This window comes from Chrysochloris asiatica, unplaced genomic scaffold (genome assembly GCF_000296735.1).
Source record: "Chrysochloris asiatica unplaced genomic scaffold, ChrAsi1.0 scaffold00116, whole genome shotgun sequence".
NCBI lineage: Eukaryota > Metazoa > Chordata > Mammalia > Afrosoricida > Chrysochloridae > Chrysochloris > Chrysochloris asiatica.
The window spans coordinates 3367861-3385371 of NW_006408634.1; the positions used below are offsets into that span (position 1 = coordinate 3367861).

At 42.0% G+C, this 17511-nt stretch overlaps 1 protein-coding gene across 1 annotated transcript in view; it reads right to left on the minus strand.

Annotated features, from left to right (window-relative positions):
• LOC102831504 (zinc finger protein 880-like) overlaps positions 1-17511 on the minus strand; it is a 33054-nt gene that overhangs the window by 15075 nt on the left and 468 nt on the right. Inside the window, 6 exon segments of the mRNA XM_006868326.1 lie at positions 9342-9449; positions 9785-10429; positions 10511-10899; positions 11425-11495; positions 13793-13923; positions 14352-14482. Of these exon segments, the coding sequence (XP_006868388.1) occupies positions 9342-9449; positions 9785-10429; positions 10511-10899; positions 11425-11495; positions 13793-13923; positions 14352-14482 (1475 nt within the window).

Genomic DNA, 17511 nt, shown 5'->3' on the forward strand with positions numbered 1-17511 from the left:
TATTTAGCTGGTTAAAGACAAGAGAATCTAAGGTCAGCCTTAGGCTCACAATGGAGCTATTTAAATTCATTCAGTACATGTATTTCCATGCCTTCTAGATGGCATTTTGCTTTTTCCCCTTATATTTGAATATCCCAGTAGTTCTTATTTTTGTTGTTAAGTGCCATCGAGTCGATTCCGACCCATAGCGACCCTGTATAGGGTTTCCAAGAAGCAGCTGGTGAGCTTGAACTGCCAACCTTGCAGTTCAAACGGCTTTGCAGTCTGGTGCATTAACCCACATCGCCACACCAGGACTCCTGTATAGTTATTATAATTATTCCCATAATATTCATTCATCTTTTGAAGGTTTTATAGGCACTTTCTCCCTGTTTCCTGTTTCTATCTCTCCATTTCTAACCCTCCTGCTTTCTGAACTTTGTTCTTGGGAAAATGCTGCCCTTTTGATCTAGAATGATTGATTGTCCTAACGAATGCATACCTTGTTGGGTTATTGCTCACCTTATTTATAGATCTATAGGATGAAAATTGAGCGCTGGGGCTGAGGTCAGTTCCAGGTCTGAAGGGTGATAAAGTCTCATTCATTCTTAAACAAATATATGATCTGTATGAACAATTTCAAATATTCATTTCTGTCTAACAATGTTTTCTCTTTTACTCCTGCTCCAGGATTATAGCTCATCTCAGCATATTAGGATGCAGGGATTTCGTGGGTGTTACCATCTGATTCTCCTTCCCGGCACAAGGGAAATGGATCTTTTATCGCCATCTTAGTAAGGAACCACTCTTACCTCAGTAAATCTATAGTAATCTTGGGTAATTTCATGTCTAGAATTATAAAATGATCAGTACATCCATTCTACTTAAATGTTTAAATATTTGTCGATAATATTGTCCTAAAATTGAAATGTATTAACGTATGTACAAAATGTATTAAAAAGATTGGCAAAGACCACATACAAGAGGGAGCAATGAACCCAGACGTTAAGTTAATCTTTCTTAAAACCAGCATTTATGTTTAGAATTTTAAACATTATTTACACTTCACTTTTTAAAATTGTGCATTCCTATTTTTCTTTAGTAAACTTAGGGCACTGGTTATTTTTCTTTTTATTTACTTTTGGAACATAATGAAAACATAAATATGCTATATATTCTATACAATGTACAGCATGCACCTTGTTGTTAAGTGCCGAACCAAACACTGCACATAACCTCACAATTACTATGCTTACGTCCATTGCTGCAGCCACCATCAGCCTATCTCATTGAAGGCCTTCGTCTTTTTGGCTGACTCTCTACTTTCTCATGCGTGATGCCCTTCTCCAGGGACTGGTTCCCCCAGGTCACAAGTTGAAAGTAAATGAGACAAAGTTTCATCATCGTCTCTAAGAAACATTTTGGTTGTACTTTCTCCAAGACAGGTGTTTGTTCTTCCAGTAGTCCATGCTAACTTCAATATTCTTGTTGTTGTTGTTAAGTGCTGTTGAGTCAGTTTTGACCCATAGCAACCCTGTATAGGGTTTCCAAGGAGTGTCTGGTGAGATTGAGCTGCCGACCTTGTGGGTCAAACTGACTTTGCAGTCCGGTGCATTAGCCCACAGTGCCACACCAGGATTCCTAAATATTCTTAGCCAATAATTCAAATGCATCAATTCGTCTCCAGTTTTGCTCATTAATTGACCAACTTGCACATGCAGACGAAGTGACTGAAAATACCACCGGCCTGGGTTATCACAGCTTAGGCCTCAAGGTGATATATTTGCTTTTTTAAAAAGTTTTTATTGTGAATTGAGTGAAAGTTTACAGGGCCGATCATCAGTTTTACATTAAACATATCATGTACTTTGTTTCATTACAATGGTTATAATCCTCTCCATGTGCCATCAGTTAACAGAATTTCTCTCTATTCATTTTAGCTTTTTCTTTCTTTTTTTTAAACACTCAGGCATGTATAGTAATTTACACCACCTAAGGGCACATTCTACAAGCCTGCCTCCTTGCCACCAACTCTCAGTTCCTCTAATTCCATGAATTTAGAGTCCTCAGCTGCTCCCTCTCTCCATGTCCCCATCTCTGGTGTCACGGCTTCTCTGGATAGGATCCCACATTCCTCGCATGCTCTTCTCCCTTGATGGTCCTTGGGTCCTGTGTTCCTGGACTGTAAGATTAACTACTCCCTCATTTTTGTTACTGCACTTTAATCTTTTAAAGACGTCTTGCAGTAGATTTGTTCAATTAACAACACTTTGTTTGAGACAGGATTAGGTTATGTTAACATGGTAATATGGTAGAGTTAGGGAGAGATGCAATAGCTTTATGGGAGTTACAACCCTGATCCAATGTTATGGGGGTTTCTCTAGTTGTGACCTGCATAATTGATCTTATAAGACATAAAATGAGACAGAAGTGACCAGAGAGACTAATCGTGAATAAAGAGCCAGGAGTGGAGCCCACTATTTGGAGCTGGGAGCCCTGCGCTGAGAACCTCCTAGACCCAGGGGAAGTGTGATCCCATGTCACATGGTTATCTCTAAGGAATGCCAGGCCCATAGAGGATGAACGGAGGTAAGGAACTTCCTTCAAATCTAAGAGAAATGGCTTCCTCTACAGACAAAACTGAATTTGGACTTCTAGTCTCCTAAACCATGAGAATATGTTAGAGGTCTTTAATTGTATGTAGTATTTGTTACAGTTGTTGTTGTTAAGTGCCGTCAAGTTGATTCTGACCCATAGCGACCCTGTATAGGGTTTGCTAGGAGCAGCTAGTGAGTTTGAACCACCATAGCAATAGATAAATAAGGCACAGTTTGGTCCTAGGGGTTGGTTGCTTCTTTAGCCGATACCTAAAACATGGAAGTGGTTTTGGTAGAAAGGATGGAAGAGTTTTGTGTAATAGTGAGAGCCTAGTTGGTGGAATGAGGGACCTCAAAGGCTTTTGGTGAGGGCTCAGAAGGAAGTGATGAGGGCAGTGCCACTGAAGATGACAAGAAGCGGAAGCAATGAAACAGGCCAGGACATCAGCAAGAGATGGTGTGGGAGCTTACTCACCCAGTGTCTCTGGGCCCTTAGGAGAACTAGCTTGGCTAACTCATGGAGAAGTTCTTTGGACTGAGGCAGCCGGTGTAGTGGGATGCCTCTGGACAGTTCTTAGCAGAGTTAAAGAGCTTTATAACACTGGTAGCATAGTAGTGGTTACAAATCAGGCTGTGAACCTTAAGGTGAGCAGTTCGAAACTACCAGCTGCTCCGTGGGAGAAAGATGAGGCTTTCTGCTCCCATAAAGATTTACACCCTCGGAAACCCTGTTCAGGGATGCTGTGGGTCAGAACAGACTCAACGGCATATAACAACAACACAGTATGGTAGAGACTGGGCTGGTTCAAGAGGTGAAGGGAAGAGGTCCAGGAACCAGGAAGCAGAACTCTTCCGGCTCAATGGGTAGGATCACGATCCCTGCGGTTTCAAAGGCAGAGCTTCACCAACTTAATTCCGGCGTGGGACTGCTGCTTATACGAGTGCCAGGCGTATGGGGCTGCATCTATTGCCCAGAGCTGAAGGGCAGGCTGCTATGCCCAAAGGGCAGAAGGAGACCTGCTGGGGCAATGGGATTGGGCTTCCCAATCAGCTAGACTGGAAGAATGGGTCCGCTCAAAGCCAGCGGAGCTGAGTTCCCGTCCCAGCAAGTCACGAAGGGGATGAGGGCCCTCCACCAGAACCCAGAACACACCCCTGTTGCCTTGATGGTCTCAGAGAACACAAAACTATCTTCAAGTCTGCCTTTGGGAGCTCCTTGATGCCATTATTCTTTCGCCCTCTAACCTCTCCTATTTGTAATAGAAGTACCACCTTGTGTCTGTTCAACCATCATTCTAGATTTCACAAGTTCACAGATGAACGGGAATTTTTCCCTAAGATTTAATTTGGACTTGGAGCTGGCAAGACTTTTGGGCTATATGATGGGGTGAATGCATTTTACCTGTGACAAGGACATGAATTTTGGAGGGCCAGAGTAGAATGTCATACATCAAATTGTTTCCTATAAATGTGTCAACACGCGTAGGCCATGATGCTTTGTGACTTAGCAGTTGTTATATAATGATGTAATAATTTCCCTTGATTCATCTGATGTCAGGAGCTATGGTAGCATAGTGGTTACGAGTTGCGCTGCTAACTTCAAGTTGAGACTTTCTGTTCCCATAAAGATCTACAGCCTTGGAAACTGTATTGTTAAATGCCAATGAGTCGGCTCCGACCCATAGCAACCCTGTATCGGGTTTCCTAGGAGTGGCTGGTAAGCTTGGACTGCCAAGCTTGCAATTCAAATGACTTTACAGTCCAGCGCATTGAGTCGGAACAGGCTCCATGGTAACCAGCCAACCAACCATGAGTTATATAGAGACCTCCTGAATGCTGTGTTAATGAGGCAGGATTCAGTTAGGTTTGCGATGCTAACATCATAGGATTGGGATGTACCACTCTCACTGGGGAAACAAACCTGATCCAAAGTAAGGGGAATTTCCATGAAATGAGACCTCTTCAGAGGTGAGAGAGAGAGAGAAACCTTCCCCTAATGATACCCTGAGTTTGGATGTCTAGCCTCAGTTATGAGTAAATTTGTTAAAGCTTGTGATGTTTGTTATAGCAGCATTAGATATTTAAGATACAGGCTATAAAATAATTGTAATTTCTTATCCAGTTGTTCATATTTACTCATGACTTTGTTGTTGTTGTCAAGTGCTGTCGGGTTGATTCCAACCCATAGCGATCCTGTATAGATAGGGTTTCCAAGGAGCAGCTGGTGAGCTTGAACCATTGACCATGCAGTTGAAATGACTTTGCAGTCTGACTCATTAGCCCACGCCACACCAGGCCTCCACTCATGACTTTACACTTTAACAAAGTGTATATATAGAAGTAATAGTTATATAAAAACTTATTACTGGATTTTCTATAGTTATTATCATTCAACTTCTTTTACACTAGTGTCGATATGAAGGTATTCAACTTATAGGTATTTACAGGTTATTTTATAAGATTGCACATCTTCATTATGTTATAATTTTATCAAGAAAGAAAAGGAACATAGTGAGAAGAATGAACAAGCATATTCAAATAAATGAATCAGGAAGAAAAGGACACAGAAAGGCATAAAGTAGGAAAGGGAGAAGAAATGAGAAGGAGATCATACATGGAAAGATATAGAATATGAAGAAGATATTCGAGTGAGAGAGAAAAAGAGCAGCAAGAAAAAGGGAAGGAAATAATAGAGAGAAAAAACATTAAATGGGGAAGACATATTGAAGGAAAAAATAAGAGAAAAAGGAGCTTGCAGGTGAAATACAAGAGAACTGAGACATGGCACACAAGAAAAGCTAGTTCAGGTTGAGGTGAGCTGGATCAAAAAGGAACAAGAAAGGGTACAATGAAAAAGCAAAGAGTGGCAATGAGAGACCAGAGATAGAGTTGTTGTTGTTGTGAAGTGCCTTCGAGTCGGTTCCGACCCACAGCGACCCTGTATAGGGTTTCCGAGGAGCAGCTGGTGAGCTGGAACTGCTGACCTTGCCGTTCAAACGGCTTTGCAGTCTGGTGCATGAACCCACAGCGCCACACCAGGACTCCAGTAGACATAGAGAGGCGGGCTGTAATTCTTAAGTGCTGGAGAAGGGTAGAGAAAGAAAAGTTGAAGCAAAAAGAAAAGGAGGGGGTTAGACAAACACAAAATGTTACAGAATCAGTGATGCAAAACAAGAGAGGTGAGTGAGGTAAGAGACGGAGGAGACAACAGAGAGAAAGGCAAAGAGCAACAGAAAAACGGGAGGGAAATACAGAAAAGTGGAATAGGGAAACTGGGAAAAGACTCAAAAAGGGGGCACCAAAGTGAGGGGAAGCTGGAAGAATTGGGGTGTACAGAGGTCAAGAGGGGACTGGAGAGGCAGTGGGATGCCGTCGATTGGGTTCTCGACAGAAACAAAACCAATGAAGCCACTGCTCATTTTCCAGGGGAGCAAGAGTTGTCACAGGAGAACTTTGTCGGGAAACTTTACTGTATTTATCCTACAACGCCGATCGTGTTTCTTCAGAGTTCTGCTTCCCAAATTCAATGAACATTGAACAGGAACATGATGAGTCCCTTTGACGATGGCAAAAGTGTCATTTGGACATGGCGTCAGTCTAAGAGACTTCTCTGAAGAAGAGTAAGAGAGGTGGGGACAACGCCTCCTGAAGTGTACAGGCCTAGATGGAGGAGACGTCGTGAAACAACAGCTTCACATTTTGATATTTTTGTTTAATGAATATTTAATATTTCTGACTTACACTTTTATTAAAGAATGTGACTCCATCTTCTTCTGCTTTACATTAGGCTAGCTGACAAAAATGACAAAGTGCTTCCTCTCTTTTGGTCCCACCCCAGTTCAACTGCCAACCACCATACTGCTACTGAGCTCTCCAGCCATCTCCTAACACGTTGTGAAGCTTGCCTAAGTTTCCTTCGGAAAAACACATCATCCTTCTGAACTGCCCAACCAAACACTGTTAATGGGGAAGTCACAAGTGAAGGGGAGTAAAGATATGAAATTCCTAGTTTATCCACATCTTGTGTTTTCATTTTTAAGTGCTATTTATTGAGTAATCACCTCTTCAAATGACTCCACCAAGGTCTCCCAAACAGGGGTAAAAAGTTATTCCTTTCAAAGGTGAAGACCATAATTTCTCCTCCATTATTTTTGCCACATTGTTGTACGGTACTGTCAAGTTAGTTCTGAATGAGAGTGACCCCGTGTGCAACAAATGAGACACTGCATGGTCCCAACTGCTGTTAGGATGGCGCTCATTTTTGCAGATCCTCTACTTTACCATGCACAATGTCCACTTTCAGGGATTGTCCCTCCTGGTGACATGCCCAAAGTAACATGAGATGGAGTACTGCCACCCTTGCGTCTTTCTAAGGTTCACTCCGGCTGTACTTCTTTCAAGACAGATTGATTTGTTCTTTTGGCAGTCCACTGTTCTTTGGGTATTCTTCACAGCCAACAGCATCATTTAAAGCATAGTTCTTTTTCCCCAAGTCTTCCGTATTCAAATAGTCCAGCTTTCACATGCATAGGAAGCAACCCAAAATGCCAAGGCTTGGGTTAGGCCCTTTAGTCCTCAAGGTGACATCTTTGCTCTTTAACACTTTAAAGAGGTCTTTTGCTGCAGATCCGTCCAATGCAATATAGCCTTCGATTTCTTGACTGCTACTTTCATGAACGTTGATTGTGGACCCAAGTAAAGTGAAATTCTTGACTTCAGTCTTTTCTCCATTTATTACGCTGCTGTCTATCGGACCAGTTTGCGGGCATTTCTGTTTTCTTTACATTGAGGCTTAATCCATACTAAAGACTTTGATCTTCCACAGTAAGTGCTTCAAATGCTCTTTACTTTTCAGTAAGCAAGGCTGTGTATTCTACACACTACAGGTTGCCAATGAGCCTTCCTCTAATTTTGGTGCCACATTCTTTTTCATGCAGTCCAGTTTCTTGGATTAATTGATGAGCACACAGATTGAAAAAGTTATGACGACCCACTCCTTTCCTGATTTTAAACCATGCAGCACCCCTCTGTTCTGTCACAGTTATTGATTTACACTGTCAAGTCCGTTCCAACTCATGGTGACCATGTGGAGTGTTTCCAAGGTGCAGCTGGTGGGTTTGAACTGCCAGCTTCGTGGCTAGTAGTTTAGTGCTTATCCTACTGCACCACACCAGGACCTCAAATTACTACCCACTGAAACCTACTATAAAGTGAATTCTGATTCATAACACCCAATAGGACAGAGACTTTGCTTCCTCCTCTGGGTCTCACAGCCTGTAAACCTCTATGGGAGCAGATGACCTCATCTTACTCCCAGTGAGCGGATCGAGCAAACTGTCAGCCTTTCGGTTTGCAGACCAATGATTAGCTCACCAGGCCATAAAGACTCCTCCACAACAGTTGCTGTTGTTGTGGTGTGCTGTTTAGTCAGTTCCAATTCACAGGGACCCTGTATAGGGTCTCCGATGAACAGCTGGTGGGTTTGAACCGCCAGCCCTGTGGTTGCCAGTCCAGTGCTTAACCTACAGTTGCTGTTGTTAAGTTGGTTCTGACTCATAGTGACCCTGTCTAGGGTTCCTGAGAAGCAACTGCTGGTTTTAAACTGCTGACCTTTTAGTTTAAACTCACCTTGTGGTCCAGTGCTTTATCTTGTAGGGCCACACCAGAATTCCAATAGTAGTACCCAGTAAATTTCATTCCATTCCCATGAAAATCTCAAGTCTCTCAATTCTTTTGTACCCTATTGTTTTTTTCTTCACTTGGTAAAGGAATCCTTTTCTTCAATTGACAGCGACCCTTTTTTTGTACTGACAAATCTGGAGAAGAGGGGCCTGAACACAAGTATTGTGATGAGTTAGAACTGTTCTATGTCTGTCTTCTAGCTCTTTCCATGCGCTCATTCAAACTCACACAGCTGATACACAGCTGATGCTCAGGACCACCACACCGAAACATGAAAGCCACGCGATATAAGTTTTAAACCTAAGTTTGAATGTCATCAAGAGATGAAGACTTTTCAAAAACTCTGAAGTAGTTGAATAAAAATACTGTCTAAACCGAAAACCTTCAGGAGTCTAGGTGTGGCGCTATTGGATAAGTACTGGAATGCTAACTACAAGGTTGGTGATTCAAATCCACCATCTGTTTCTTGGAAACCCTATACAGAATTGCTGTAAGTCAGAAAGGATTCTATGGCATTTAACAACTCAGAAGTCCTTGTAGATTTTTAACATTCTAAATTTTAAGTAATGTCTTTCATCCACGCTGCAGAAATTAACACCTGAAATTGATTAATCTTTAAGAACTAGATACTTAGTTCTTCCTACTATTAATTCCACCAAAAGAACCAATGCGGCACACTGATTAAAAGACGAGCGGTTCAAACCCATCAGCCACTCTGCAGGAGAAAAATGTGGCAATCTGCTTCTGTAAATATTGACACCCTTGGTAGCTCTAGGGAGTTCCCTACTTTGTCCTATAGTGTTGCTATGAGTTGAAATCAACTCCAGGGCAGTGAGTTTTGGTATTCCATTGTGAAAACTGATTAAATAATTTATGATATTTATACTTTCACACAAAGGAGTGAACATTTGATAAATAACAATACTTAGGAAATTCATTTCTAAGGTTTGCTTCAGTATAAGTTTTCTCAGGGCCCCCAGGGCTTGGGTTTTGAATAAAACCATTGACATCAAGTATGAGATTTATTATGTTCCTTTTCATCAGGCATTTTCTGATGTTTAGTAAGGTTTGCAAAATGGGTACAAAGTTTTGCTATCTTCATTACATTTGTAAGGTTTTTCTCCAGTATGACTTCTGTCATGATAGGAAAGGCTGGAATACATGGTAAAGCATTTGCCACACTCATTACATGTTTAAGGATTCTCTCTGCTATGAATTATGTAATGATCCCCAGTTTTAATCTGAGGTACAAGCATTGATGGATGTATTAGATTTATATTGTTCCTTTTCACTGTGTAATTTTCTGATGTCTTGTAAAGACCGAAGACGGCTCAAGGCTTTAACACACGTTGTCTTTGTGAAGTTTCTTTATAATAACTTATGATTTATCCGATAATACCCAACGTCTGAGCTTAGGGTAAAAACAATGCCGCTATATCAGCTTTACAATGTGCTTTTTCAGATGTATTTTCTGATGTCTAGTACAGTTGGAGAGATGGCTAAAGACTTTGCCACACTCATCACATTTATACGGTTTCTCTCCAGTGTGAATTTTCTCGTGGCTCCAAAGGTGAGAGCGTCTAATGAAAGCCTTACCACATTCGTTACATTTGTAAGGCTTTTCTCCCGTATGAATTCTTTGGTGAGTCCTTATTTCAGACAGGCACCTGAACGTTTTGCCACATACAGTGCATGTACATGGTTTCTCTCCGGTATGGATTCTCTTCCGTTTAACCAAGTCCAAGAAGGAGTTACCGTCTCTGCCACACTCATTATATGTGTGAGTGTTCTCATCACTCTGAATTTCGCCGTGACCCCCAAGGTTTGAGCTTTGGATAAAAGCACCAACAGATCTGTACCGATCCTTTTCAGTAAATAGTTTCTGGTGTCGAGTCAGGTGCGAACAATAGGTAAAGGCTTTGCCACACTCCTTACATTTGTAGGGTTTCTCACCAGTATGGATCCTTTGGTGAATCCTGAGGTCATATCGCTGCCGAAAGGCCTTGTTACAGTCAATGCATTTGTAAGGTTTCTCACCAGTATGGATCCTTTGGTGAATCCTGAGGTCATACCGTTGCCTAAAGGCTTTGCCACATTCCATACACTGGTATGGCTTCTCGCCAGTGTGAATTTTCTCATGATACCACAGGTATGAAGGTGTGACAAAAGTTCTACCGCATTCAAGACATTTGTGAAGATTCTCTTCATTGTGGAGTCTCTGGTGGCGGGTGAGGGAATACAGGAGAGTAAACGCTTTGCCACACTTGTTACATTTGTAAGGCTTCTCTCCACTGTGAATTCTCTCATGACCCAGAAGTTGTGAACGCTTGATAAAAGCCTTGTCACACTGACTACATTTGAAAGGTTTTTCTCCAGTGTGAATTCTTTGGTGAATCCTCAGGTCAGTCCGGAGCCTAAAAGCCTTGCCACAGACACTACACGTATATGGTTTCTCTCCAGTATGGATCTTTTTGTGCTTAATCAAGTTGGAAAGAGAATTAAAGGCTCTGCCACACTCATTACATTCGTGGTGAGGTCTTGGTCCCCAATGAACTCTCTGTTGCTTAGTGACATTTGAGTTTTTGTTGAAAGTCTTTCTACGTTCACGAGACTTGTAAGGTTTTCCCCTAATGTGCGTTTTCTGGTGTTGTGTAAGTAACAAGGGATCCTTAAAGCTCTCCCCACATCTATTACAAATGTTGAATTCAACACTAGAGGAAATGATATAAACTGATGAAACTGGGCAACCACTGGTCTTAACTAGATTGCATCCATACATTTTCTCTTCAGTTTGAAATCTCTGTGGTTCAGCCACATCTAACGGCATGCTTAATCCAATCTTATTTTCAAAATACTTTACAGACTTGTTCTCGCCATGGCCTAGGGTATTTTCTGATTTTAATAAGCTCTTCGTAAATGGATTTTTGCATGCGTAATATGGACATGCACCTTTTCTAATAGGAACACTCAGCTTTGGAGGAGAATGACTCCAGGACTTCTTATGTTGGTGGTCTTCTCTACAAGTGAGACTGTTGCAATGGGATGTAGCCACGTGATTTCCTCCTTTATACCCCCACTGACTCTCAAATTCATGCGTACATTCTAGGGATGGTCCACAGTCAACGTTTCCTATATTGTGGCTTTCAGCTTCTTTCAACATCATTACCTGGAATTCTTCTTTAATAATAATGCTCTCATTTGGCGGCAATTCCTGGGTCATACGGCTAGAAGAGAGATCTGAAAGACACAAAGAACCATGTGCTTCCTATGAACTCCAACTGGAATATTTCATAGTGAGAAGCATATCATACAAAAAGTAATAAGACAGTCCCTGGGTTATGAATGCCCAATGGATGGACAATTTGCCCTTGCCCTTTAATGTTATGTAAAAGTTTGTCCTCACTTTGAAAAGACTGAACCGAGCTCTGGTAGTGTAGTGGTTACGAATCAGGCTGCGAACTGCAAGGTCAGCAGTTCGAAACTACCAGCTGTTCTGTGGGAGAAAGAGGAGGCTTTCTGCTCCTGTAAAGATTTACAGCCTTAGAAACCCTGTACAGGGTCACTATGAGTCGGAACCGACTCCATGGCACACAACAACAACAACAACCTCAGCATGTAACAAATTCTTCATCACAATCACCTCCACTTATTGCACATGGTTTTTAAGGTTCGATCCTTTCCTTACACCTAAGTAAGCCTAAACAGAACCTGTAAATGTACCTGTATGAACTTGCCTACAAATTCAACTTAGAGACATACTTTGGAACAATCTCGTTCATAAGCCGGGGACTGCCTATACTACAATAAACAATTATGAAATTTATCAATCACGGTGTTCAAATGATTAGGAACATAAAGGCTATCAGATTCTGCAATCAAGAAAGGGTGATTACATGCAATGAACATTATTTACAGGGAAGCCTGGTTTCAAACATTCTACAACCGAACCACTTACAGTAGGTAAACTTAAGTACCAAAAGAAAGGGCACACAAGTATGAATGTGGCGGAGCACACAGCGAGCAGAAGGATGAGGACTTCCTAGATATTAGTTATCATCTTACGGCAATAAACTGCTGGGCCTGGGGGCTCAGGACCGTAGTCTCAGGGGACATGGTGGCCAACTGACACAACAGAGTCCACAAAGACAAGGTTCTACATCCTACTTTGCTGAGTAGTGACCGGGGTCTTAGAAGCTCATGAGCAGCTATCTAAGGGGCAGCTATTGGTCTTTCCATGCGTGGAAGAAAGAAGAGGGATGAGACTGAAGAGGCTTGAAATCAACTAGTCCCATGGACTCATGGAACAAGTGAACATCAATCTCCATGACTCGGAGACCAGATGAACTAGACAGTGCCTGCTACCACTACCAATTGCTCTTAAAAATCACATTAGAAGGCCCCAGATGTTGTTATCAAGTGCCGTCAAGTCGAGTTCGACCCAGAGCAACCCTGTATAGGGTTTCCAAGGAGCAGCTGGTGAGCTTGAACCACCAACGCTGCAGTTCAAACAACTCTGCAGTCTGACACATTAGCCCACAGCGCCACACCAGGCCCCAGATAGAGTGGGAGAAAATCTGAAACAAAACTCCAAGGTCTGAAAAAACACTTGGCTTACTGGGCATAAAAGGACTAGACGGTCCCAAGGCTATGTCCCTTGACCACCCTCCATGTCTGTAAAGGAATTCACCCTCACAGCCCAATTTTCAGCCAAGCGCAGTAGCTAGGTATACAGGGGGGACAATAACACCTGAAAGGTATGCTCACCATGGAATCATTTAAGATCAAGAGGGCAACATTTACCTAAGGACAAAGTTGAGAAAGGGATGGGAAGGTGGGTGGAATGCAAACAGGAAGCACAGGGAGGAAGCGGGATCACTGACGTTGCAGGGAGGGGATTGTAATCACTGAGATGAAACAAAGTGTAGGATTTGCCGAATGTAAAACTGGTGATCTTGTCTGTAAACCTTCACTCAATTCACAATAAAAAGTTAACAAAAAAACCAATTTGTTGAAGGACAGTGAGTGGTGACACATGGGATGCAAACTGTACCATCAAGAACACTTTGGTCCACAGACTCACAAACATGAGGTAGAAAACTTGGACAATGTCTCCTCTAAGGTCAAGTCCAACAGTGGTTATTCCCAGCTCAAGGGGGAAGATCATTAGGATATTTGATCAACATTGTCACAGTGCTTCTCTTTCTAGAAATGTATTATTTCAAAACTAATTTTCACAGGCAAAAAACCCAAATCAAACATAAAAGAATACCAGAGTTCACAAGGACCCCCGGGGCTCATATCACGTTGTAGGTCACAATAATCCTTTTGCCTTTGTCTCTTCTTGAGCTGGACCACCAGTGAAGTGGAACATTACACGTCTCAAGAACAGAGATATGTGGGAAAGAAGAAAGATTTCCTTCTGAGAGCTCACGACAAATAAACCTGTGCTTTTTCACAGCTCTCTCCCATCTAGGGACTTTCCCAAATGTAGTGGTTAATAGATCAGTTTCCTCTTTGTCTATCTGAGCTCTTACCTGTGTTCACACCTTTGATATAGTGCCATCCATTTGTTTTTTTGTGTTTTGTTGCAATTTTCATCTCCATAAACTAGGGTTCTCTCTCTTGTTCCAAAATGGAGATACTATTCAAGTCAGAACAACCGATTCTTGATTATAAGAAAAAAGAAGATGAAAAAAGAACCCAAGCCCTTTGTTCAACTGAGAAGAGAGGACATTACCCATGGGTCTATAAACCTTCTTCATGAATCTGCCTTACTGCCACCTTCCACATGCTGAAGAACTAGTTGAAATATGGCTCTCTTCCAGCAATCAAAAGCATGTGGGTAAAACCAAGAAATCAGATCTTTTAAAGTTTGCTATAAAATGTACTTAACTCCAGCTCTGATCTAGTGGGAAGCAGGCAGGACATCGGAAGAACGGGGAAAGCTAAAGTTCAGATGTCACATCATGAAGGTTTTCATTTTTGAAGCAACTGCAATCTCATCCTAAGAGCAGGGATGCGACACTACATAAAGCAAATCAGAGACTTTCAAAGGAAAATGCAAAGATGCAAACTTAGAGAGGGAAGTCAGACTCACCCAGGGAGACCAGGTTCCTGTAATTCTCCAACATCACGTCCCGGTACAGAGCCCTCTGCGCTGGCTCCAGGCAGTCCCACTCGTCCTGAGAGAATTCCACGGCCACGTCCCTGAACGTCAGCAATTCCTGTCACGAAACAAGTGGACCTGGGAGAGAGTGGCTCTTTTTATAACAACAGAGAAGTGCCAAGGCATTGAGATCGAGTCGATTGAACATTCTGACAGATCCGCGAAAGAAAACTCTGAGCAAGATATATGCCATTAATTTTGTTTTGTTGCATGTTTCCAATGAAGGATATGAACTCCACCAAATCAGTGTGGATTTCTTATTTTCATGGACAGTGAAAGAAATATACAGATGCTTAAAATCCAATAAGGTGTCACCTGTTCAGACGTGTTAGATGCTATATTCTGTATAGCACGTGACATCATTCATGCTCCTCAGATAAGCTGAAGCAGGAGAAGCGTCTTCAGGGACAACAAAGTCCACTGTGACTTGAAAAGAAGTCTGAATGAAAAAACTATGATGAACACATTGAACACCAATGTGCTAAGCTTTACTATAAATGCTTTGTTTATATCACAGAATGATAGAAACAGAATACTCCAGTAGAGAAAGATTAGTTCCCACCTGATACTGGGAACAACTGGGTCCCAGACACTTACAGAAAGTCAACAGCTAACACATGACAGACCCAGCCCCTGAACTCAGGTAGTCAGGCTTTAGAACTGAACCGAAAACATCAAACGGTTAAGTTACAGGCACAGCCTTAAAAGCACGCTGCTTATTTCCAAAATGACAAGATTCAAAACAAGGTCATTATATAGGTCCATAAAAACACATACATATGAACTTGTTACTATTCTTACTACTACGAACTCATGCTGTTAATGTCAAGGGCCACTGAGTCAGTTTCAACTCATAGTGACCCTGTATAGGATTTTCCAAGGAGCAGCCAGTGGATTTGAACTGCTGACCTTGTGGTTTGTAATCTGGTGCTAATCCTATAGTGCTACACTTGGACTCCATTACAGAGTTGACAAAAATGTTGTTAGGTGCTGATGAGCTGTTCTGGACTCACGGTAACCCAACGCCACACAGCAGAACAACCCCAGAGGTTTTCTGGCTGCAATCTTTACAGAAGCAGTCAGGTCTCTCCTGAGGAGCCGTGGGGGGCGGTTCAAACTAACAACCGTTCAGTTAGCAGCCCAGAACTTAACTGTCTGTGTCACCAAGGTCCTTACACAAAAATGAAGCTCACAGAAGACACGGAAGACATTTTCAACTATTAAAAACAAACTATTTATATTAGTACAAGAGCATTTCAGCATATTTGGTACAATGAAAATTTACAAATCGTGCGTAATTTAGTTTGTCATCACTCTTCTATACTAGGGGTCCTGGTTTGTCACTGTAGTATAAGCACTGGACTACTAACCGCTAGGTCAGTGGTTCAAACCTACCAGCTGCTCCTTGGAAACTCTAAATGGTATCTCTATGAGTAGGAACCGATTCAGCGGCACTTAACAACAACATTCTATATTGTTAGTTAAAAAAAAAAAAATGAATGTAAAAATGAAAAACATACTAAAAACTTTAATTCCATTCTCCACTAAAAACATAGACAGTTAGTTCCCCACTTATCAGTATCTTTATTAATCCAACCTTTGTTTTTGGTGGCTGGAAACATTACATATAAACTTAAAGAAAGAGTTTAAAACACACAAGGGGCTTCAAAAAGTTTGTGAAAAAATTCCATTCTTTTAATTTCATTTTCCCATGAACTCCTTTGTACATACATACTATGAATGATGTTAACAAAGACAAAACAAGACATAAACCAGACAGTTGTAAGTGTGGTTCATCATAATTTGACTATGTTGTAAGTCAGGAACTACTTGTCTGCAAAAATACACTCACTATTCATTTAGTGACTTGGGTAGGTTACAAAGACCAGGCTGCTATTTGAAAATTGGTGTTATGCAAAAAAAGGAGGAGGCCCAAACCACTGGGAATGCTGGTCTAGCCATCCAGACACGTGGCTTTAACCAGCAGAGTCTGAGCGCTTTCAGGTAGGAGGCCCACTTGCAGAGTGAGGAGGGAGCCTTGGGGATCTGGGCAGCTAGGCTGGCTGGCCTGCAGACCTGAGAGCGACAGTACCTTGCCAAGAAGCTCCCTGTGTGCAGGGCCGAGCGGCAGAGAGCAAGCAGCGCTCCTGATTAAGAACTGTACTTTGAATTATTACTGTACCTTCTCAGTTGATCCTCATCCTTTCACTTTTCCCCACAGTCCTGAAGATGGTGAGTTCTGTGTGGCCACAGCAATAAATTACTGAAGCCAGCAGAGAGGTAGACAGTGCCATGGGAGGGGCAGTTGGTGTCAGAATTGGTAAGAAAGGTTGGTAACAGGAGGCGCCTCCATTTCCCAAGGAGTTAGTCTTGGGAGGGTGATTCTGATAACGATTCTCCTTCCCCGGTGGAGAGTCAGAGGCCAGATGCCTTGGCTGCCATGTAATTTTCACAGAGGGGCTTGCCAAATGACACACAAATCAATTACTTTATATATATGTATTATCTAAACTTTAAAATGCATGAAATAAAATAGCTTAGGAAGTACATGTAAAAATCCAAATTAAAGAAAGACATAAAAATCAAATGAGGGGACTTCAGAAAGTATGTGGAAAAATTCCATGATATTTTCATTCCATGTTTTCATGAGCTTTTGGACACCTCCTCATAGTAAAAAAGAAAACATCAGAACTAAGCATAGCATAATATTTTACAACATGTAATAGGGGAGACCTTTCAAAATAAGGTTAGAACAAGGCTGCTGAAAGTACCATGGACTGCCCGAAGGACAACCAATCTATCCTAGAAGAAGTACAGCCCGAGTGCTCCTTCTAGAAGAGCTGATACTGAAGGCCTTGTTGCTCGTACTTGAGACTTGTTGTCAGGAGGGACAAGTCCCTGGAGAAGGACATCAAGCTGGAAAAGTAGAGCGTCAGTGAAAAAAGAGGAAGACCCCCAAACAAGATGGACTGGCACAGTGGCAGCAAAGCTGGGTCCAAACCTAACAATTACGAGGAAGGCAAAGGACAGGGCAGCGCTTCATTCTGCTCTGTGAAGGGTCACTAGCAGTTAGAACCGACTCAATGG